The 24,698-nt window shown below is 41.2% G+C and overlaps 1 protein-coding gene across 1 annotated transcript in view; it reads left to right on the top strand.

The window, feature by feature from the left end:
• MARCHF4 (membrane associated ring-CH-type finger 4) overlaps window positions 1–24,698 on the top strand; it is a 49,027-nt gene that overhangs the window by 10,599 nt on the left and 13,730 nt on the right. The window contains exons 2-3 of the mRNA XM_072417960.1: window positions 21,683–21,844; window positions 22,924–23,116. Of these exons, the coding sequence (XP_072274061.1) occupies window positions 21,683–21,844; window positions 22,924–23,116 (355 nt within the window). The remainder of the gene's footprint in view (window positions 1–21,682; window positions 21,845–22,923; window positions 23,117–24,698) is intronic.

The raw sequence follows: 24,698 nt of genomic DNA, 5'->3' as shown, positions 1-24,698 counted from the left end.
AACAATAACTGTGTACTGTAGTCTTCTTCATGGGTAAATAAGGCATCCCCCTGAAAATAAGCCCTAGAGCATATTTTGGCCTTCAAAAAAAAATAAGACAGTGTCTTATCATCGGGGAAACAGGGTAGCTGAATTGGCTCAGACCAATAGACAGAAGCAGCAGAAGAGCTTATGAGTTGCTTTATAGTGGTCACATGCTAACAAAATACCATGCTGATAGAGAAAACAGGGACAGAGAAATATTAACATTTCTGCTGCAGCTCCATTCACTGTCCAGTCCAGCCTGGGGGAGGGGCAAGACCTATAACCCTTAGCAAAAAATCAGGTCTCTGTGTTGAATGGTGAATCTATGTAAATATCAGGCCTGGAATGACAGACATAATCTTTAAATAGTATAAAAAACCCCATATATGTATTTTATCTGTGCGTGTAGATGTTTGGTTGAGGCAGGGCTTTAAAGGAGAGACAGTCCTGGAAGAAAAAAGGACAGATGGGTTTGAAATGGGGCAGCCTTAAAAAAGTGGCAGATGAAATCCATTCCATTTTAGTAGGCCAGGTGACACCATACAGATTCTACAAAGCAGCTAACCTGATTTTGTACATTCCAGGCTGGCTCTGGCTATCTCAGCGTCTGTCCTTTGGCTTGCTGAGATATCTCCAGTCAGAGACCTGCAATTGGTCTCTTTTCAGTGGCCGTGTCTCCTATTTTACCTCCTAAACACTGCTATGATCCTGCATTAATCTCCTTTGTTATGGACTAAAATTGCCCAGTACATCTAATCCTTCTCCGCTACATCTGCAGTTCTCCAAGAGGTAATGCTGCTTGTAAAAGCGTCCAGTCTACCCCCCGGGACTCTGTAACTTAGCACTCAGCTCTCCACAGATCAATGCGGCTCGTTGGCAGGGCAGACACAATGTCCACTTCGCTTGTCCAGAAGCTAGCGGCGTAGAAAGTGTATATGTACCCTGATCACATGAGCAGCCTAGAAATATATAATCAAAGTGGACCTGCCATCAGATATATTGTTTTATGTTACATACATGCATAATAATGTGCATCTATAATATTTCTAGGTATTTATTATATCTCAAAGATCACAGTACGTCCCCTCCAAACGTTAATCTTATTTCTCTCCAAAAGAGCTGCACCATTTTTTTTCAGCCATCATTCAAGGTCACCTTCTACTTTCCAGACTGGGATGCTCTAAATGCCGGTAAAATAATGGTTTAATGGAGTTGGATATCGTTTGTTCAGATCAGTTGCTTCCACTCAGTCTCTCAAAAAATATTGCCCAGCTCCTTTCTGTTCACCTTTTAGTCCAACCTCCTCCAAATCTTCCCTGTTCCTTGTTAGTAGTCCTTATTTTCTCCAACCCCTCTTTGTTTTCTGCTCACAGTCCAACCTTCTCCAACCATTCTCTTTTCCCTGTTCATAGTTCCACTTTATCTGACCATTCTTGTTCTCGGGCCCCTATTGTCCAAAAATTTATTTTGCCTGTTATTTGTCCCACTTTCCCAAACCCATCTTTCTTCACTGTTCAGTCAGATCTTATCTGCTTGTTCATAGTCCCAACGTCTCCAACCCATCCCTGTTCATAGTGCCATCTATTCCAACCCATCCCTGTTCATAGTCCCAACTTCTCCAACCCATCCCTGTTCATAGTGCCATCTACTCCAACCCATCCCTGTTTATAGTCCCAACTTCTCCAACCTATCTTTGTTCATAGTCCCAGCTTCTCCAACCCATACCTGTTCATAGTCCCAGCTTCTCCAACCCATCCCTGTTCATAGTCTCAGCTTCTCCAACCCATCCCTGTTCATAGTGCCATCTACTCCAACCCATCCCTGTTTATAGTCCCAACTTCTCCAACCCATCTTTGTTCATAGTCCCAGCTTCTCCAACCCATACCTGTTCATAGTGTCATCTACTCCAACCCATTTTTATTTCTTGTTTCCACTGCATTTATCCTCTGTTGCTTGTTCATGGCCCCACTGTTTCCTGTTAACATTCCCTCCTTTTTCAACCCATTCTGTTCAGTGTTCACAGTCCCAACTTCTCCAGTTCTCATCTGTCCTCTGTTAACAGTCCCACCTTCTCTAACCCTTCTCTGTTCTTTGTTTACAGTTCCATTTTGTCCATCTTTCTTTTGCATGTTAATAGTTCTACTTTCTTCAACCCATTCCAACTTTCTGTAACAATCCCCTTCCATTTCTCTGTTCCTAGTTTACAGTCTCACTTTCTCAACTTCTGTTTTTTATGTTCGCAGTGCCACCTTGACCGACTTTCTGTGTTTTCTGTTATTAGTCTTACCTACTCCAACCCATCTCTGTTCCCTATATACAGTCTCACATTCTTCATTTCTCCTCTGTTCCCTGTTCACAGTCCCACCTCCTCCAATTCTGTGTTCCTTGTTCATAGTTCTATCTTGTCCATCCTACTCTGTCCTCTGTTAACATTCCTCCCTTCTCCAACGCCCCCTCCCCATTCCCTGATATATAGTCCCACCTTATCCAACCCTTCTCTAGTATCAGACAGTACTGCTTTCTTGTGGCTGAACAGCTTCTAATTAGCTTCCCAACTGCTTGGCTGTTTTATCCTCTGCTCACCATTGCTGCAAGTGCAAGTTGCTGAATTCCAGCCAGATAATCTGCGCTAATGAATCATCGCTAATCCTGGGTCAGGTATAGTGCACAGATTTCTCTCGTTTGAAGCAGAGAAGTGTATCTTCTCTCCAATTGCAAATACTATACTATATGTGTAAAACAGAATAAATAGTAATAAGCCACAAATGCTGTGAAAAGGTGCAGTCAGGTCTAATTGGTGTTTCTGCTTATAAAATCATACATATATAATGCACAGGGTTTGCTACTGTCCCTGAATAGTTGCAAAAGACCTTACTAAGTAGATGCAGACTCTAGTATTATAATTTTTTTAAACTGTACGAGGTCTGTCTATGAAATAATGAGGTCTGTCTCTATCACAAAGCAGTGGGATGATTATGATCTCTTGCCATGAATGTGTAAACTTCTCCAAACATGCAGCACAAACGCCGGCACTCTGCTTTTAGTTAGTTGTCAGTCACCGTTTAATGCTGTTGTGTTAAGTAAAAGTTGAGCAAAGTGTCAATTTGATATTCTTAGTAAAATTTCACCCCAGAGCAAAAAAAGTGCCGTAAGGGAATTTGCACTGACATTCTGCAGCAACTTGAGGTGGAGCCAAACCATTTTCATAAAGTCATCACTTGTGAGGAAACCTGGATCTTCCAGTATGATCCTGAAACAAAACCACAGTCACTGGAAACACCTTCATCACCAAGAATCAAAAAGTCCAAACTCACAGCCATGATCATCGTGTTTTGTGACATGAAGGGCGTCATTTTGTCAGAATGGGTTCCAGAAGGCACAACAGTGACCCAACATTATTATAAGGAAGACAAAGCTGAGAGAAAGAGTCAGGATAAGACGGCAGAAATGTGGGAAATGGTTTCATTCTTCATCAGGACAATGCTCCTTCTCAGCACTTTCTGTGACCAATAAAGCATCCTCCATATTCACCAGATTTGTCACCTTGAAGCTCTTTTCTTTTTTCTAAATTGAAATTGGTTATTAAAGGAACACACTTTGAGTCAATGGATGCAATAAAGAAAGAAACATCTAGATATCTAGAAGCAGCTGACAGAAACTGATCTGTTTCACACCTTCCACCAGTGGGAAACAAGACAGCATTGGAGGGAATAGTAAAGGGGACAAACATTGTCATATAAATAAAAGTCAGTTATATTATCTGTCTCGTTATTTTAAGACAGACCTAGTATATGAAACAGGCAGCGACAACCATGCACAAAATCTTTTGAGCGCAATCCAATTACAAGGAAGCAGGACTGCCATTAAAAGAAGGCTATGCCTTACTGTGGTAGGGGTGGATTCCTCTGTATACATTCCTCTGGAACATTATCCCACATTGTTTAGCCATTGCAAAAGGATTTTAAATATACAAATTCACTCTTCATAAAGTGGTCCAAGTTGTCTTCGTCTTCATTCTTCACCCTGTATGTACTGCATATTAAAATACCCGCACATTGCATGGTACCATACGTCCCTATTTCACTTACATCAATATAGCATATGGGTTCTCCATTCTCCTGATGACATGACGGAAAAACGTTGATATGGTGGATAAATTATTTGTATTTTCTTTTAGAACTTTGGTTGTAACAAAACAATTGTTTTATCCAAATATATTCAGTGTTCAAATTAACTGCTACCTTAAAAGTCCCCATTATGTTTCCAGTTTCTAAAAGTCTTGTTCCAGGTTAAACACGAATGTGTAAATAAACCCAATTTGTGTCTGACAATTAACTACCTCATCTCATACAATTGGGTTGATGTACCAGAGGTATTAAGAATCTTATCACTCTAAGCGATCTTTACCCAACATCCACCAATGTCAAAATTTTTGTTACATTGGATTAATTAGTAAATGTGCAAATCAACCTGTGCTCATTGTCATACATTTTTCAAATAGAATCCAATGTCAAAGATGTATACATTTTAGGTAAATGTTGGGTGAATTTTTGAATGTTGGGACAAAACATTTTATGAATAGATCCCTAAATTGTGAGAATATTTGCTTCAAAAAAATATAGTGATAAGCAAGTTCCTGTTTGCTTTGAACTACCCAAACATGTGCAGTTGAAATAAGTAAACAGTCTCACCATCTCGTTGCTGGAGATGAGCAGAGCTACGCCTAAATGCAACAGCTTGCAAAGTATACTGGGGGCGGGGGGTTATCTGGGCAAAGTGGATGCTAGCAGCCAAACTACTATCAGAGAAGAGAAGAAAGAAGCCATGAGGAACGGGGCACTGCAAAATATTCCTATATTGTTCATCAAGATAAGGGTGTTTTTATGTAGCTTTAACACATCTTTAAACAACACGATTGAGGAATGATTTAAACTGGAACTAATATTCCAGACAGAGGAAGGAGCAAAGTGTGCCACTGCCCAGACTGTCCTCCAATAAGGACCCCTACGGGGTCCCTAAGTCAGTGGGGCAGAGGGCTTCAAGTTAGTTTTGTACACTGTTGGCGACGTCCACCACTGCTACAATATTGAAGGACCAGGTCTCTTCTCCACATCCAGTTCCCAAAAAGGGAAGGTTGGGGAGCTTATGGTGGAATCTGGGAGCCCCTTTAATGAGGGGGATCAGTTGTCTGGAATCCCCTGGATCAGTATTTCTGGAGGAACCAGGGTTCATCCAAAGTTTTCTAGGGATTCCTTGAGCAATGAGTAATTTGGAGTTTTTAGGTCAGGTACCATTGACGTCAATGATCTTTTTGTAAGGGTGACATTCTTTCCAATGACCAGCAATGTAAGAGGAATTCATCCCATTGACCACCACACTAATATACAATGAGCTGTGGATATAGTAATTATAGAAGGGGTTCCCTGAAGACCTGAAAGTTATTTTCAAGAGTCCTCCCTGATTAAAAAGTTTGAGAAAGGCTGCTTTAAAGGAATGAGTACAAGGGAACATTAGTATCCCTTCCTTCACAGGGTTAATATAAACAGACCACACATGTGCACACCATGAAAAACTACTGAAAAAAAACACGTATTTCTCAACATTAAAAATAAAGTTTATTTATCAAAAAGTGCATCCAGAATCAACCAGCAATACAAATCCAACATCTATCATGGTGACCAATGACCGCGGTGTTTACCAAGTGATATCATTGTTCAAATTGATCTTTTACAATTGCAACTGGGAACACTTGATGGAACACACTGTGCTTTTGCACAGAAACATCCACCACCAAAGTGATTCCGCCAAGGGGGATGCTCATCCTTGTATCCTGCTTTTGAGTGTGCATAGCAGTATTAATATTATTAATATTAGTATGAATATTATTATTATTAATACTAATAATAATAAACAGGAATTTAATAGTGCCAACATATTACACAGCGCTGTACATTTATTAGGCATTGCAAATGACTGACAGATATAGACAGTGACACAGGAGGAGGAGAGGACCATACCCAGAGGAGCTTACACTCTAAAAGGTGGGGGAGCAGTATCAAATACCAGAGTCCCATAAAGGGCTTCTTTATTGGAAGCTCAGGTAAAGTCACGGAAATATATATTCATATAGCTATTATATTAAAAATCTACTTTTTTACAGTTTTACCTTCACTATCCTATAAAAGCAATTGCACAGTGAGCCTGATTAATTAAAGCTGTCTGAGACTGGAGAAGGTAGACTATCATGGGAAAAACTGGGTGATCCAGCAAACCTGGAATGAATTATTTGTTATTAGTTGGCAAATTTTTTTAATTCTGAACCAGATCCATTACAGATTTCAGGGTCACCCAGGTTCTATCATTATAGTTTATCTTCTCCTGTCTTGAAGAGCTGTAATAAATCAGACTCAAATATGACTATATATTAGGCAGCAGAGTCTGACTACAATGCCCATTGCATTGTATGGGATCAGACCTGGTCAGACATGCCCCCCTTTTTTACCTTGGTCTGGGTGAGCCTGATGAGGGTTGTGGTCTCTAAACATCTTGACCAGTATGGAGCACAGGAGATGGGGACAGGGAAAATATTTCCATTTTAAGGCATTCCTAAGTAAAGGATTATAAAGGGAAAATGTCTGTGACGTCATTTGGGTTTTACCATTGTTTTGCTTTGTTGAAAGTTTGCAGGGCAGCAGTATTTAAACCCCCGGTGACTAATCAGACACACAATAAGTAAAGCTAAATAAGCAGCAAAATATAAATCTTTCGTAAATAAGTCTGTAAAGGCCTAATAATTTAAAACTGAATATTCAGCTGTATCTCTGTAATTCCCATTACCTGCAGTGAAAAGGCTTTTCAGGAAACGTAAGAGGCAGATGAATATCTGTGCAGACTGTCACTGGGGTGCATAATGCTTCTTAGGTTAGAAAGTAAATGAGGTAAAGTAGCTTTTATTAGATCTTTGAGAGACGAGGGCCCTGCATGCTCACATGCCTGCCCCGCTGTTATAATGAATGAGAGATCTGTTGCTATCTGTCCGCATTCTCGCCAGCTAACAAATACTGAGCATGTCTGCTGTGTGACAGCGCTGTAAGTGTTTGTTTGAGCGCACACATGCAGTTTCTTTGTAAAGTACTAAATTAACATATAGAGATGAGCATACTGGGAGAAATTTCATCCAGGCTGCAAATTTTCCCAGTGATTTTTACCATTATGGGCTGATCTGCGTCCACAGAGGACTCTGTAGAATCCGATCCCCTGGCTAATGATAGCCAAAGACAGATGTTTTCATATACAGCATCCAATTTCCAATTACAGGAGACCCCTGGCAGAGCACAACTGAAAACAGGAAAACCTAACTGATTATCTTTTCTTTGTCTTTCATTTCTTTTTTTTTTATAAACGCTCCCTCAAAATCTTCCATCTTCATCCAAATCTTTGTTTTAATGTCTCCCTTTTCATTCTTTTCTCCGTCTCTATCACCTTCTTCTCCTTCCCCTTGTTCCTTCTCTTTTCTCTCTTTGTACCAAAGTTCTTAGGTCCAATGAGCATAACACAATAAATACCCAACTCATTGGTCCTGCCACCCCAATTGAAATCTATTACCTCCGTCCAATGGATATTTGAAGACCCCAGCCAATGTCTTGGTCTATCCTTGTAGATCTGCCAGAAGATCCTCTGAGGTTCCTGGGTCTGTAAGCCAAAAAAGACTGGTAGTGTTAATTTCACCACAAAGGGATGAAGAATGAGATAAAAAAAAGCCTTGGACATACAATTTTTACCCTTTGCCTTAGATAAAATGTTTATTGGGTGTTTCTCATATGTCCAAGGTCCTATCCTTTACAAAGGAAATGGCTGTACACAGTCAGAGATTGCCCTTCTTTAGGGCCAGGTCAAGGCAGAGCCATCTGTTTTGAGGATTGGAATGGGGCAGCACAGCTGGGATGAGAGCGTCTCCTGCCCTCATAGTATCCCAGTTATGAATTGCAGTGTGCAGGACCAAGCTGTCAAACTGACAGCTCATGATGTGTATTCTGCATGACAGAACTGTTACTGGACAGCAAGCCCATCTCTGCATTAATTTCTGAACAAACCTAATGCAACCTTTATTCATAAATTATTTATTTGAGGTTTGGTTCTGGTAAAGTAACTTTAGGGATTATTGATCCCATTATTAACACTTAACCTTAAATAGTTCAATACCATCATTATACTCATACGGGTGCCACAGTGGCCTTTGCAGCTTTAGGTCCCAGGTTTGAATCTCAGCCAGGTCACTATCCCAATGGAATTCTGAGATTCGCCTCCTGTTTGCATGGGTTTCATCTGGGTACTCCGGTTTCCTTCCACATTCCAAAAAAACATGCAATTAGGTTAATTGGCTTCTCCTAAAATTGACCTTAGACTGTAAAGACATGACTATGTTAGGGGCATTAGATTGTGAGACCCCTTTGAGGAACAATTAGTGATATGGCAATAGACTTTGTGAAGCACTGCGTAATATGTCGGCACTATATAAATACTAGATAATATTACTCCTTATCACTCATTGTACTGTTCAAACCCTTGAATTTGAATTTTGCTCTGTTGTAACATTTACCCATGTTGCAACTCCTACCCCCAATTATTTCATACTTCCATGGGCCACAATGTAGAAATTCTAGGACTTGTGGGCAGGAATTGGCTCCTCGGTACCCTGAACTAGCCCAGGCACTGTATCCTGCTCTTCTGGGCAGTCCTCTCCTTCTCTGGTGTGATTGTTTGTATCTTAGCAAACCCTATTTGATGTACAGAGCTGTGTATTATGTTGGCGCTATATAAATACTGTTTAATAATAATATTAATAATGATAATAATCATGTGCAAACTCCATCCAGCTCAACTTTAGTTGGGCTTATGTAGGGGCACTCTTTGGCATCTGTGCCTTGGGTTCCAGAGGACTTTGTCTCTGTACTGTCGTGCTCCCTGTAAAATACATATTAAAACTAAATATAATTAAAAAAATGTATCTTAAGTGCTCTTGAACATGCAAGAAGAAATGCAACAGACCACTTTACAGCTGACATGCCAAAATTATATAAAAAATGTATTCAAAGTAAAAATCAGTCCTAACAATGAGAGCCCCGGAGCTTGGATTCCGAGTTCAGAGAGGTGGTAGAAACAAACATTTATGGGGGGTTTCCAGCGATTGCCACCTTCTCAGTCGTTAGCTGCCGCACTGCGGTGCTGGAACCAATGTATCAACACTTGAGGGTAGCGCTGAACCACCTACTAGTGATTGCTGGGGGTTTCTTGAGCAATGAACTTCTTTTTGCATCTTGAGTCAGTTTAAGTGACCCCAATGACCTTTTTGGCTATCTGTAAGGGTGACATTCTTCCCCAATGGCCAGCAATGTAAGAGGCATTCTTCCTACTGACCACCACACTAATGTACTGTGAGCTGTGGATATTATAATTATAGCAGGGGTTCCCTGAAGACCTGAAAGTTATTTTAAGGGTTCCCTCATGTCTTAAAGTTCAAGAAAGGCTGATAAAGATTCTCAAGCACAGGCATGGTTCATAAGGAAGCAACAACCACCCCACAAACTTACCCCCCATCTGAACCTAGCCTTAGGTTAGCAGTAGAAGCTGGGCTATTTGTAGGCTCCTTCTGAGGTTCTCTTTAAGTCAGATACGTGAGGCCATAGAAATGACAGGCCTGCCCGAACCAGATTACAAAGGATGAGATACAACCAGTGAGGGAATGTGTCAAGCTGTTCATTCTCATCATTTCATGTAAGTCATTACACAACAGAAAAACGTAACCGCATTGTATAAACATAAAGAGAAAACAATGTGCTGATCTGGTTTTCACCAAGAACAATCCCTTTAAAAGCAGGAATGAAATCTCATCTTATCTTAATGTGCCTCTTGGAAACGTGAAATATTTGTCACCACAGAACTAATAAGGCTTTGCGCTCACAAGGAACAATTTGACAGTTTATTTCAGGTTTCAAGGGATTAACTCGTAGCAGCTTTCACAGAAATCATATTTTAGCAGACGGAGGTGTGAAGCCTAAGTGGCAATGGGAATAAATAGTAAACGCACGGTGTCGTGGTAGCGGATGCAGAATTGTTCCCGGAGCCAACATCTACAAACTCTGAAAATAGGCACAGTCAGCTCTTAGATAGATTAGCAGATGTAAGTGGAACGAAGGGGTATAAATTAAAGAGGAACCCCAGCAGGTTTTTTCAGTCTTGTGACCTGCGCAAAAAACAAAGGATACTTCTCAAGCAGATGGTAATGAAAACATCTCAGTGATGCCACACCGGCACTACTGTCTTCCAAAGCTCATGATGTATTTACTATATGAGCATATAATCTTTGTGTAATCAACATTAGATTTTCCAAATATTTCCAATATGAGGACCTATCTGAAATATCAGTATATCAATGGCTTTGTATTGACCATAGCACTACATTGTGGTTGGCAGAATTAAAGGAGAGTTTAAAATTAAAGTTTTGGGTGGTGTTAAAGAGAAAGTTGTCACCAGGGGGGTAATGAATATGGTTATAAAGCTACCTTATTTCTGTTTGCTAATCATGGCCACCAGAGCAAATAGGGTGAATGTCTTCAATCTGAATACAGACAGCAAAAATCTTACATTTAAAACAAAACATAAATTATCTGGAGTAGTGGGAATGGAACTAAGGCTCAGACCCCTTCTCATATCCTGTAGCAGGGCCCAGGTGTTAAGTCACCATTAGATAAGGTTCAGGTTCAAGCAATCCTGTGTGGCTACCAGTGGCTGCACCTTGCCAGCTGCTCGGTCACTCAAACCCCACCTGGTTCTTAAAGAGCCATCATCTGCACTTGTGACAGCTGGCAACAATGAGCAATTTTGTATGGCTTATCGCCACCCCTATTTATTCTCTGTGGGACTGCCTTGGGTAAAGCTATTTGTGGCTTCTCCCCCAAGGCAGTGCTTCACTGGCATGAGAATTTGGTAACTACACCAGAACCTCATTGCCAGTCTGAACATAGCCTTGCGATTTTGTTTGTGTCTCAAAAAATACACCTAAGGGTTAGTGAAGTCCATATTATAGTGCCATAAATGTTAAATGTCATCCCAATGTAATAACCCAATATACCTTGGGAGCACCCGCAAAGCACCACAGTTCACAATAGTGCAATACAATGGGTTGTGGTAAATACGTTGGAGATATATGAGCCATATCATTTTTTTGTCCATTCATTCAAATAGGCTGTCTCAACACAACACAAGCTAGTGCTCATCAACAATAAAGCAACATACTGTTAGGAGACGCCTATCTGCCTGGCGATCCCACACTGTGCACTGACACAGCATCACAGCCTGTTTATTCTATCCATCAGTGGCATTTGCAGCAGCAAGGAGAACAAGGAAATAGCAGAATCCCCTGCTTCCCTTTAGCCGTGCAGCCTGAGATGTAATTTCTCGGCATCCCCAGCACAAACTCCGAGGCTGTGCACAGCTGAAGGGGAATTTAGGAGCAGATTAGTTCCTGACTCTGCTTTGTCTCTGTCCTTGTCTGGTGGACTAAATACCAGTGTATGGCCTCTGGCTCTGTATTCTGGACTTGTATCTGCTGGAATCCTCTGTACTGCATTATCTGTGAGCTCCTGGTCCTTCCCCAGACCCCATCCCTTGTGCACAGAAGTCCTGGACCAGAGTCCTAAACATTATATCATTACAGCCAACCCCATACAAATGCCAGATGGACATCAGATGACTGTTGCTGGATATAATCTTTCCTTATTGTTTCTAGTGACAGATGAACAAATGAGAATTGATTACACCGAGCCATTTTGTTCTATGGAGAGAGGAAAGGGTAGGACGAGCCAGAGTCGCCCTGCTGTGCCTTCCTCCATGGGAATGCATAATGGCCATCCCAAATTGATAGTTCATCTATCCGCCCCAGTGGATTGATGAACGATGTCAGGGACCCTCTGTGCATATGTCAGATTTTCACCCAAGTTGAACACATCTGTTCACAATCATAGCTTTATTCTGAAAGCCTCTACTTAGCGCAGGGAAGATGCTTAGCTACATTTTTCTTTAAAGTCTTTCCAAGCCAAGCAAAGTCTCTGTAATATTTTTGCATCTGTTCTATATATTCTTTCACCTAAATCAATCCTGACAGAGCTTTGGAGAGCCTTGTGAATCCTTTTCTTGGTCCAGAACCCCAGCTGAGTCTTCCCTATGTAAGACATCCCCTATTACTTCCTCCTCAGAATTGATCATGATTTAGATTCAATTGCCTGGTAAGATCTTGCTTGTTCTTTGGCATCGGGCTGCTAATACACAGCGAGAGGGAGACGGCCCATTTGTTTCACATCATTTAAATCACAATGTACAAGAATCTTCTCAGGGAACGCAGACACATTGTACAAATTAAAATGCTGCTATTTATTTTCTGCTATCTGCACTGGTATTTTGCTTAATCCCAGCATCCCTGAGAATTTGGGCAGAGAAACTGGATCTGGCCGGTTCTACAAGCACAGCATCTCACATAGGGATTAAACAGGCGAGAAATGCTGCTGGAAAAAAAATGTACAACTTGTTTTAAGAACAGCAAGCAAAAACCTCAGTTGAGACCAAATGTATTCATTGAGCCATCGCTAAAGTTATTTGTATTGGATTCTATGAAAAGGTTCCAGTAATCATCCTGTATAACAAATTACCATCCTCCCTACAGACCTGAGGGATATGTAGCCACAGAAGTGCTAAAATGGGTCAAAATAGGGCTGACCGACACAGAACATGGTTTGCTGCCCTGGTTGTACCATATTGCATGCTTTTTGGGGTAGACCAATATCAAAACCCAATGCTGTGCATTTTTTTTTAAGGTTCCCCAGCAGCAAGTAAAATAAAAAACAGCTCTAATATGTGTAATATGTCAGCACTATATAAATGCATGTATTATTATTATTAAAAATAATAATAATAATAATATTAATACCTATTATTAATATTATTATTATTATTACAATATTCACCAAGCTGGTGCTGTAGTAATTCATTTTCACCACTAGATGTCCTCAGTCTCAGACAGAAAGACTCACAACATTATTAAACTGAGGACATACTGTGAGTTTAGTGGTACATTGGTGCCCATAATAATGTATGAGAAGATTCTTGTCCATCATCATGGACACTGCTGGCCCCTGCACTCACATAATGGAATACTGTGAGTACAGTGTTACATTGGTGTCCATGATAATGTATGAGAAGATTCTTGTACATAAAAAAAGAGGCAAATAAGAAGAGGATTTTTACATGTAACTATATTGGATTTTACATGTAACTATATTGTAAAAAAGTAGCTGTTAGAAATATAAAATAAAAAATACTACTGTGAGCCTCTGGGTAGAGCACTGGAGTGGTAGGGTTGGGACCAGGGGCTTGGAGTGGCATATTAGGAGATACAGGAAATGTAAGGACTGATCAAAGCACTTTGGTATTTTTCACCACCATGGAACGTAATGACTAGAGAAAAACTTCTTTCAATTAGGAAATGTGCATCAGTTGCTAAATTTGGAGAAAAAGGTCAGTAGACTCCTATGTGCAGTACTGGTTGTGCTATGTTACATGCATGGTTCCTAGGTTGGACAGATAATAAAGCCCAATCCTGGGCTATTCTATTTTAGATTCTAAAGTAAATACAAATCTGCTCTCACTACAATATTCACCTGTTCTCAGGTGCTGTAGTACTTCATTTTCACCACTAAATGTCCTCAGACTGAAACACTCACACCAATATTCAACTCAGAAACCTTAGGACATACTGTGAGTACAGGGCGTCAGGAACATCAACAGGCCCTCCATTCACAGGGTGCAGAGATGATTTCAATGGTGCTTTCTGTATTACTGTGGACCAACCAGTGCTGGAAATGAGGGGAAAAAGAATGTGTGTGCTAAATATAAACAATAGCAAAAAGATTTCTGGGTAGAGCACTGGAGGGGTGGAGGATGGCCCAGGGGCTTAGAGTTGGAGGTTAAGGAAGCACAAAAAATGTAAGAACTGATCAGAGTATTTTGGTACCTTTCTTCCCACCATAGCTAGTAACTGAGATCCTGATGATTACTTAATTAAGGAAATTGGTGTCAGTTACTGCTTGTAAGCTATCAACACACAAAGTGTCTACCATGTGAGTGAAAAGCTCCTGAGTGGGTACTTCCCTCCACCCTAGAGATTCATTGAATTAAGTGGTTTCTATGATGTGAATAATCAGATTATGCAGACTGCACCTACCAAATTACATGCAATCTTGTTATCTTTCCAGAAGCCAGCTCAGTTCTGGCAGAGCAGAGTAATAGCCACACCCCTCAACACTAGTCACCTCCCACAGACTTATATTACAGAAGAAGCAAGTGGGCGTGTCTGACCAGGACTGCCAACAAGTGCTGATTTCTGGGAGCACTGGGTCTGATTGTGTTGCCTTTTGCAGGGTTATATCTAGACAAGTTGCACAGTGTAACAAGCAAGTGAAGGTTCTTAGTGCAATGTCTGAGCACATTATTTCTGTGACATCAGTTGTAACCTTGACATTAATGTGCCTAAAATTGGCTGCATTTGATATTACACATGAGAAAGTTTCAGCTGACAATCATAAAAGCCAGGATTGTGGTACTTCGTCTATATAATACACAATAAGGCGTCATTGGCAACTCTTTTTTTTTTAATACAATAAATGAGGACAAATTTACAAAGCTGACACAGGATGAACATCCTAAGTTTTAAAAAATCAAGGGGTTTGCAGAGGAGGTAAATGAGAATTGTATAATCACATGGCTAGAAGTTTGATTTGGGGCTTATTTCTGCTAAAGGTTTGCAATGCGTTCTGTTAAACATTAATAAATGACATTCTCTGTGCTGGCAATCCGGAACACCAACGTATGTGCACGGCACATTGCGATAAAGCACACATTCCCATATGGCAATGCATGTAACACATCACACTACATGAGAATGAGCCCCTGAACTCCAAAGAAGTTCCACTTTTGAGTTTGCATAATCAGGTAGGTCATGATTGCAGAAATGGACAGGCGATATCTCTATTGCAGTAATGCCACTTAGCTGCCTGATCGCTCCAGGTTTCTGGCAAAAAAAGCTGTGCTGGGAATAAATGAATTTGCACACTGCCCAGCCAATAAATGTGGTCGAAGATTGCAAGAAGGAAGCGAAGAAAGAAAATGGCAGTGCCCTGCAAAGGAACAGGAACAGTAATGCAGAGTTTGAATACAGTAGCACTAGGTGTTACCCCAACAAAACCACCAGCACAATCCCCTCACAGATGGAACTACTATTGCACTAATTACCATTTTTTAAGCCCTGAGAAAATTTCCCACACTTTTCCATTGTATAGTGCACATCGGTGACCACAAATGCAGTTGTATGCAGCAAGGGTCTTCCTCGGGAGCATTGTGCTTTCATGCACAATTTATTTGCTGCTACATGCCATTGTACCTTGTTGGTACAGAAAACTAGCAGTTACCTAGGGGTTATGGAGTGATAATGATATAAATGCCTTATATGTGCCTGGATTTGTACACTTTTTATAGTTTAGTTTTCTATAGCTCAGGGGTGGGCAACCCCAAAAAAAGATGTGCCATAAAAACACACCAACAATAACCATCCCATAACGGGGCATAAGCAAACTAAAGTAGATGTGGTCAGTGATGATAGGGGAATGAGATGAATCATGTGTGTGTTGGCCAGGGTGCCCCAAAATACAGCTTTCCCTATGATGGCAATCAATGGGGAGCGGCAATATCATCCGTTCTTACATTGGTGGTCATTGAGCCCCTATTATGGTTCCTCCATTACTCTGCTTCCCAATAAAATGCTGCTAAAAATGACTTCAGTTCTTCCAGCGGGCATTCTTCTCATTGATATTTGGTGGCATTTCTCGGTTCCTTTAGCCCTTTTCCCCCACCCGCCAGGTTATCCTGTCACACTTCATACTGCCGTTGCACACTCATTGCTATGCCTCCTGGTCTGACCTATTTCACTCGGAGCCACTTGCCCGTTGACTGAAATAACTGGCAATTTTTATTGCTGCAAATAGGCAAAAATTACCTGGAGTAAGTCGCTAGAATAAGTATAGGCCCCATGCCGGTGGCCTGTCAGGATAAGCGCCCTTCTCTTCTGGTTCAATGGCATGCCTGCCAGGGAAAGCTCAACGGATCATAGCGGAAAGCATTGTACTCATACACAGAATAAACTACAATCATGGCGATACTGCCTGTACTCAGGTGGACAGGGGAGTGCTACCGGTTCAGGGTTAGATTTAAAGGGTGACTCCACTTTTTGTGTTGCCGGAAAATGTCTAAAAAGTATTGGAGATGGCAGTGCCCTGGGCAGGAAGGGGCAAGAATTGTTTCATTATTTCATTATTATTACTTATTTTCATTGTTTCTTCTTTATGTATTTTTGTAAAGGGTACAAATGCCATTTCCAGAGAACCAGTCCTGATTGGGCATGTGCCCAATGAAACCATATAATCAAATCTGTGCAGGCTTATCGCTAAATTAATAAAGTAAATAAATCGCTGATTTTCTTATTAAGCTTTAGGTGCTTCACCTGAGCCTGGCACTTCCACTTGGCGGTCAGGGGTCAGAAGTCAGCTGATCTCTCACAGTTGCTGCCCTATCTGTCTCTGCTCACACACTGTCCCACAGCTTCTAAAAGGGCATAACAGCAATACATTACACAGCCCTTCAATTGTTTGCATTGATCCTAAATAGAGGTGCTCAGGATAGTAAAATTCTGACTTCAATAAGTTTTCACACAATTGGATTTTGCCCGATAGAAGGCGGTCAGATTGGTTCAATATATATATAGAAAAGTCTATATAAACACTGAAAATATAGGTCACCCTTTATATACTGCCTGTTAACTGCCACACTGGCTCCCAGCTCTTTAGAGTGCCTAACAGTGTGAGATCATAACATTGTCAGATTACAGAGTATTATAGCTGCTTACATGTGAATCCTAAACAGATGGCATTTGGTAAAACTTTGGGCCTAATTATTAAAGCTCTCCAAGGCTGGAGAGGATACACTTTCATCAGTGAAGTTAGGTGACCTAGCAAACCTGGAATTTATCTGGTCCAGGATTCAAAACAATTACTATCAAATAGCAAAATACTTTAAAGAAATCCATTCCAGGTTTGCTGGATCACCCAGCTTCACTGATGAAAGTGTATCCTCTCCATCCTTGGAGAGCTTTAATAAATCAGACCCATTGTGTATTGTTAATGATCACAAATGCTTTTTATTCTTCTTTTTTTCCCATTTCTTTGCATCTCCATTCTCCTTCCTCTCTACAACCACTTACTGCAGTGTCAGCTGCACATCATTGTTCTGCAGATTGACAAGGATGGGCAATACCTCAGCAATGTGGGTCAGAATGGCTGCCTGCATTCTCCATCAGTAGTACAGGGTGACAACACGGGTGTACAATTAGGAGTCTGAGGTCACCCCATAGTGAAATGATGAACATAGTAGATGAAGGCCAAGACAGGGGGTGAGAAATACCTGGACTGTACACAGAGGTTTTGTTTTGGCTTTAACCAAAGTCTCAGCCCTGTCATAGGAAGCAGTAAACCCCTGGCTTCTACTAAGAAATGTCTTCCAAGAGACAAAACAGGGAAAACTCAAATGTACCTAAGTGCTGCTGCAGCAAATAGACATGCCCCTGTGTTTCCAGCATTCATGACTATACTCTGCATTGGAGCAACTCACTCTTTGGCCCTAATTTATTAAGTTCTCCAAGGCTGGAGGGAATACACTTTCAGCAGTGAAGCTGGGTGATCCAGCAAACCTGAAATGGATCTGGTCCAGGATTAAAAACATTTGCTAACTAATAGCTAACGACTTTTAGGAAATCCATTCCAGGTTTGCTGAGTTACCCAGCTTCACTGATGAAAGTGTATTCTCTCCAGCCTTGGAGAACGTTAATAAATCAGGGCCTTTGAAACAAGCCGCCTAACATTCCAAAAATAAAACCTGCATGATTTTCAGGAGCAAAACCACATTGCACAAACGCATCAGATGCATACTGTGAACATGACCAGAACTGCATTATTTTGGTGTTTTATTATTACCAGGAATTACTATTTAGGAAGAGGCACAGCCAGGCCTGTCATGTCTTCCTGGAAACAATGAGGCCGCTTTTTACAAACTGAATGCCTTGAATTGATATTTGCAGCCGTGCAGGGATGGGTTGAGCGTTTTTGATTACAATGTTCTTTTCCACATTTTGCAGCGTGTGCAGGATGATAGATTGCTGTTCAGCAGGTGCCGCCGCTGTAAAATCCTCATTATTTCTGTTACCCTGGATGTAGCCGTCCAGTTTCAGTTATGTAACAGATGTGAATTTACAGTGTAAGCAAAGCATGTGCTGAAAATAGTTCTGTGCTGTGGGATGTGTGTGCAGGCGGTCATGCAGCACGGCGGTAGTATGGGGGGCAACAGTGATGAGCCAATCGCAGGATATCTGAATAAAGCTTCGCTGACCTGATAATTGGTTTATGGCCTCGACAGGCACTTTTAAATCAGCTCCGCCCCTGAGGGGTCTTTTCCTACCATTAGTGAGAAAAAATAGAAATTGACCCAATACGGGCTTATCTTTTTTTTTTTAAGCCAATGCGATATTGCTCTAGTCCCAGCAACCTGATCTCCAATTTAAGAATGTCATATTTATTTAGTTTTTTGTCCCTGGCATTCATTGTAAAAGTGTAGAATATGGGTCATGTAATACCTTTGTAATTACTTTCAGAAGCTCCTTCCAGTTGAACTAAGTAACTTATTGTCATATTTGTAAGTAGCATACGCAGCCATTTTCATTGCAGCCACATACAAGATGCAGCAAAAGTAGCGTTCAGGGTATTTCAAAAAAGCACAGCTGATCTCCACTATTTCCTATGAGAACAGCCACTATAAAAGCGGCAACCTTGTCAGCTAATTGCTCTTTTATCAAATGGCTAATCAGAAAAAAAGTGCTGTTATATAAATAAAAATCATGCTGGAGGTCTGACCGAGAGCCCTTTTGTGTCGCATTTTTAACAATCCTTGGATACTATAGGAATGTGCTGCACATGCATTGATATTTATGTTGCAATGCTCTGCACTCAGCTGCTAATTCATTAGCCAAATACAGTTCAGCTCCTACCAATGTAGTCAAAGCTTTATTTTTTAAAGTACACGGTCACATGGTGCATGGTGATGCATTCTTAAGGTGCTTTTGGTGTGCCAATAAAAGTGAATTGTAACCCAGCGCACCCACTTATGTGCTGCATGTTGAGCTGCCTGTGAATTAAACCCCTACACTGCATTATATTTCCAAAACTGGAATGTATATATTTTGCATTTTAAATACTGTTCTTTTAAAATATTTCAGAAAACCATTCTAAGTTTAGAACATGAGAAAGAGAGACCATGTGGTGCAGGGACAATATTCAGCGTGTCATGGTGAGAAATGGTCATAGGTACATTGTTTTACATTTTGGGTGCAGCTTAAAGGAGCATGCTTGGAGTCTGACCCTACTTGCAGGATATATAGCACATAAGTCATAAACATTTGAGTTTTTAATTATAATACTACGTCATTATTATTTCTTCGCTCCTCCAATGACCTATGAATGACTTCCTCACTCATAACCTCATCAAATGCATGGCTCCAAGACTTCTCTAGAGCTGCCCCCACTCTCTGCAAGTCTCTTCTTCATCCTAGTAGGCTTGGTCGTACTTTCTGCACAATTAAAAGAGCCCCTAAAACCCAATGCCACAACTTCACCCACCCATCTTCTTCTGTTTCTTAAACCCTCACTACATACCCACCAATTTATATCCCTGATCCTATTGTGTGCTACTTCCCCAATCCTCCTAAATCAGTGGTCGCCAACCTTTTTGGGCCGACGGACCACTAAATTTACTGGCTCCAGGCGCGGGGAGTCAGGTGTCACCCCTTTAGTCATGTCATGATGCCAGAACCCACCAACTTTCCCATCACAGGTCTGAGCCTGTCCAGTACACCCCTTCCCAGTGCCTATGGTATCCAGACTGACCTTCATTACGTACCAAAGTTTACCTTAATTGCTGCAATTGTTATATTCATCTTATCACAATTACACAAGTGACTCAAAGACCTCCATAATCCTTGAACAACGAATCACATTTCCAAAAATAAAGATTGTAAGTCTGTATGATGAATATAGACAGTGAATCAACACTTTGAGCTTAGAATAAAATGGACTTTGGGTTTACTGACTATAGAACGGCCAGCATATTTTGAGGGAAAAACACCTTTATAAGGAGTATGTAATGTATAGCACAGCGAATAGGTAAAGCATTTAGGAATATACAATGTACACCATCGCCTACAACATGGGGGAACCCTTTAAATAACTTTCAGGTCTTCAGGGAGCCCCTTCTATATTTACTATATGTACAGCTCACAGTACATTAGTGTGGTGGTCAGTGGAAGAGTGTCTCTTACATTGCTGGCCATTGGGAAGAATGTCACCCTTACAGATAGCCAAAAAGATCATTGGTGTCAGTTATACTTACCTGATAGGCACAAACTGCTCATTGCTCAAGGAACCCCCAGCAACCTCTGGAGGATCCCTGGCTGAGATACACTGATCTACAGACTGCATGTGTCAGGAATATGTGACATACAGCACAGCCAACAGAGAACAGGGGTCACGGGTATCCATCACACTTCTTACATTGCTGGAAACTCAGGACAAAATGTCCTGGTGTAAATCCATCCCATAAATCTATAACTTGTGAAATGTAAAAAATGTTTGCAAAAATTGTATTATTTGCCAATCAGAGTGTGTAGTCCATGTTTATCTAACATAGTTTCTAGTCTGATGAAGCAGAGAAGACTCTAAAACGCGTTACCAAGTGAAATTATTCTATATATGAGAATTATGTATTAAGTGAAACTATTCAATTTATGTAAACTGTGTACAAAAAACATGTATTTACCTGCCTCCATCACACTGATATTGTAACTCTTTTATATGTTCAAAGTGTTGATAATTTTTCATATGTGTAGTTAATACATTTTGAATTCTAACTGTATCCAACTGTGGTATAATAACTTAAACTAAAATCTTTGGTGCCTCAATATTTAGAGTTATCTTTATAGGGGTGGATACCACAATTACTAATTGGATATTCTCTCCTGGTCCCAGGCACCAGTATTGCTGTATGCTATCTATATCTCACTTTATTTCCCCTGGAGGTCATTTATCACCAAGACATGATGGATAAAGGAAATCAAAAGTTGTAAAATTGTTACTGAAACAGGAAGTGAGAGTAAACCTCCCACTGGGGGTCACCTGACCTAGTGACAACTAAGAGGAAATTTTCCTTTACTTTAGTGAGATTTCCCTTTAATTCCATATGTGTGTCCATGCTTGGAATTAAGGGACCAGTGACCCAGTATTTAACAAAAAAATTTCAGCCAAATTCAATTTGTATAAAATCCGGAGTACCCTCACACTGCTGTGATTGGTTGATATTAGAATCAGATTGTAACGTGTTGTCAGTCTGTTTTCTGTATCTGTTTGCCATCCAATACCTATTGGAGTAATTGTGTTGTATATTCTCAATCCTGCAGGGGGAGTTGCTGAGTCCTTGCCGCTGTGACGGATCCGTGCGGTGTACCCACCAGCCCTGTCTTATTAAATGGATCAGCGAGCGCGGATCCTGGAGCTGTGAATTGTGTTATTACAAGTACCACGTTATTGCCATAAGCACAAAAAACCCTCTTCAGGTAAAGGTACGTCAGACCATTTCTGTGCCGTGGGCTAACTTATTCTGAGTTGAAGGGAGAGCTCAGCAATAGTCTAATACAAATCTGTTTTTTGTTCATGCATGGTAACAGGTTTTCTTTAGATTCTCCCTCTACCTAACAGCCCACTTACCCTCTGTTGCCTCCATTCAGCAGCAGTATGGAGGTTGTGACTCATCCACAGTGATGATGTGACCTGTGCCCTTGGGGTATTGGGCACTGAATCTCTTCCTATGTCCAGGTTGGGATTATTGCATGATGTGGGGGCCACTATTAGGTTGCCCAGGAAAAAGGGCCATGGCTTGACTTCTGTTCAGAGTCAATGCTCAGATTGTGAATACCTGAATCCGCAACACTTAGTGGTTCTTGATCTGCATGTACAGTGGCCAGTGAATAGTATCTCCAACCCACCAATTGTATCCACTGAAAACAATGTGTATGGCTATGAGCGTTCCTATTGGTGGATAGGCATCAGGGGGCGAGCCCCTCCAAACAACCACCAGCCAATAAGAATGCTTACTGCTAAATACCTTGCCAACCAGCTGTATTTTTTCATTTGAAGTGGTTTATTTATACAACAATTGTAGTCACTGAAAAAGTGCTAAAGAGCAGCAGATAATCAAATCCTGAGATGTCCTGCAATGCACAATTATACACATGGCAGGAATAACAAACCATGGTAAAGCGGGGGCAAGCTCATCTATTGGCCTGGGAAGATTTGGGTCACAGATTATCCCAGAATTGGGGGCAATTGCTCATCTAGGGTGAAAATCTGACATGTGTACAGTGATCCTCTGATGGCACTCATCAACCTGCCACAGCCATGAACAAATAATGAGGAAAGACCATTGTGCGCTCCTATGGAAGAGAGCACAGCAGGGTGCTGCTTGCTCATTCTCCCTTCTCCATAGTACAGATTGATGCTGAGTAAACAGTGCTCATTTGTTCATTTGTTACTAAAAATGATCATGAAAGATCAGATATCTGTACGAGGCATTCAATTTTACTGCGCCATGTAATATGTTGGTGCTATATGAATAAAAAACAGATATTTATTTTATTTGCAGTGGCAAGCCATCTCCTTGACAGTGATTGAGAAAGTACAGATTGCAGCGGCCATCTTGGGTTCCCTGTTCCTCATCGCCAGCATCTCGTGGCTCATCTGGTCAACATTCAGCCCGTCAGCAAAGTGGCAGCGGCAGGACTTGCTCTTCCAGATCTGTTACGGAATGTACGGCTTCATGGACATCGTCTGTATAGGTGAGATGACGGCACTTTATCACCAACCTATTTTCTGTTCTTTTTTCCTATGTTCTAGGTTGGGGAGTGGAGCTGGGCAGCCCAGGATGGAGTACATAATGATGGAGTCGCTGAATGACCCCAGCACCCACCTGTAATTGGAGTGTATATTTTTCATGTTCTGACCCTTTATTACATCCAAAATCGGCCCTAATGAAGAACTACAAGTCCCAGAATATTAGCACTTGCCTTTAGAAGGCGGACCTTCCACCCAAATGAAAAGTCAGCTTATGCTGCCCATGCCCCCTTCTTCTTATCAAATCGCCTGCAAGTCAGTATTATGGTGCAGCTTTCTTATCAGGGAGTGGTGTGTGTGCTGTTATTTAGTTGTATTCCCTCCCTGACCTAGCAGACATGTCAGCCCAATATCAAGCTATGGGGCTTCCATGGAAGCTGAACTTTCTACTGCCTGAACTCAGGACTGACACTGTCTTGGCTGCTGGTACGGGACAACATTTCCATGAAACACTGTCTCAAAGAGTTCCAGCAGAGCGGGACTGATGGGGCCAATCTTTTACTAAAAAATGGCTGATTCTGGCCATTTGTACTGTCTTCTTCAATATATAAGCTGCCCTCTTGTTGCAGTGCTTGCAGGTTATTACCGTGTACAAACACAGCTCTGTCTGGCCAGGCAGGAGAGCTGCTTCTTCTCTGGTGCCAATATTCAACATTTACAGGCCTAGCTCCAGCCCCATCTTGTGACTGGATCGTGAAAGGAGAAGCAGAAGAATGATGAGATATTCTCATTTTATTCTGCTCATTTCTTTTACCAGTGCAAGAGCACATTTGATTGGCTCCTTGTGCTCCTTCTCCCAGTCTAAACTTAGCTGGCACCAGATAAATTCAGGGAATTGCACTGCTTACATTTAAAATATATTATAAATTGTAATAATGAATACTAGGCTGCATTTTGAGTCTTTTGTATCTGCTTGGAGTTCATCTTTAAAAGCGGGCTTGAAATTTCAGGACATTTTCCATCATTTATAAAATCAGACAGTAATGAAAAAAGTCCATTGCAGCGCATCCCAAAATCGTAATTGCACACTCCATACCGGGCAATGGCCATCCATGGCGGCATTTACAGCCTCTGCAATGTCCCTGCAAGTAAATGAGACAGAAAGCGGCATAACAATGGGCACAAATCTTATGAAATTGCCATTGTGTTCGCGTCATCCCATCTGCATGAGAAGGAAACAGCAGGAGGCCGGATCGTTACTTGTCGGAATGGCCCCCTCCTATCGCGGTTCATGGAGTGCGTCGTTCTGGTCTGCCAGAATAGGCTTCTGCTATGTGAATCATCGATGCCAAAGGGGAGACATGAGAGCGCTGCGCTCTGTGACATCAGCGGATATGAAGGATGGTCAGCGAAGCGTGAGATCTATCTGCAGCACGGTCACTAATGTTCAGCCAATGTTACAGTTGTACAATTTTAAAGGGTAGGAGATGTTACAAATGTTGGGAGTACTACAAATCCCAGCATACTCAATGGCCCTGATTTAATAAAGCTCTCCAAAGCTGGAGAGGATACACTTTTATCAGTGAA

The sequence above is a fragment of the Pyxicephalus adspersus genome, chromosome 7, assembly GCF_032062135.1.
Source record: "Pyxicephalus adspersus chromosome 7, UCB_Pads_2.0, whole genome shotgun sequence".
Lineage (NCBI taxonomy): Eukaryota > Metazoa > Chordata > Amphibia > Anura > Pyxicephalidae > Pyxicephalus > Pyxicephalus adspersus.
This window is presented reverse-complemented; position numbering and strand designations above follow the sequence as displayed.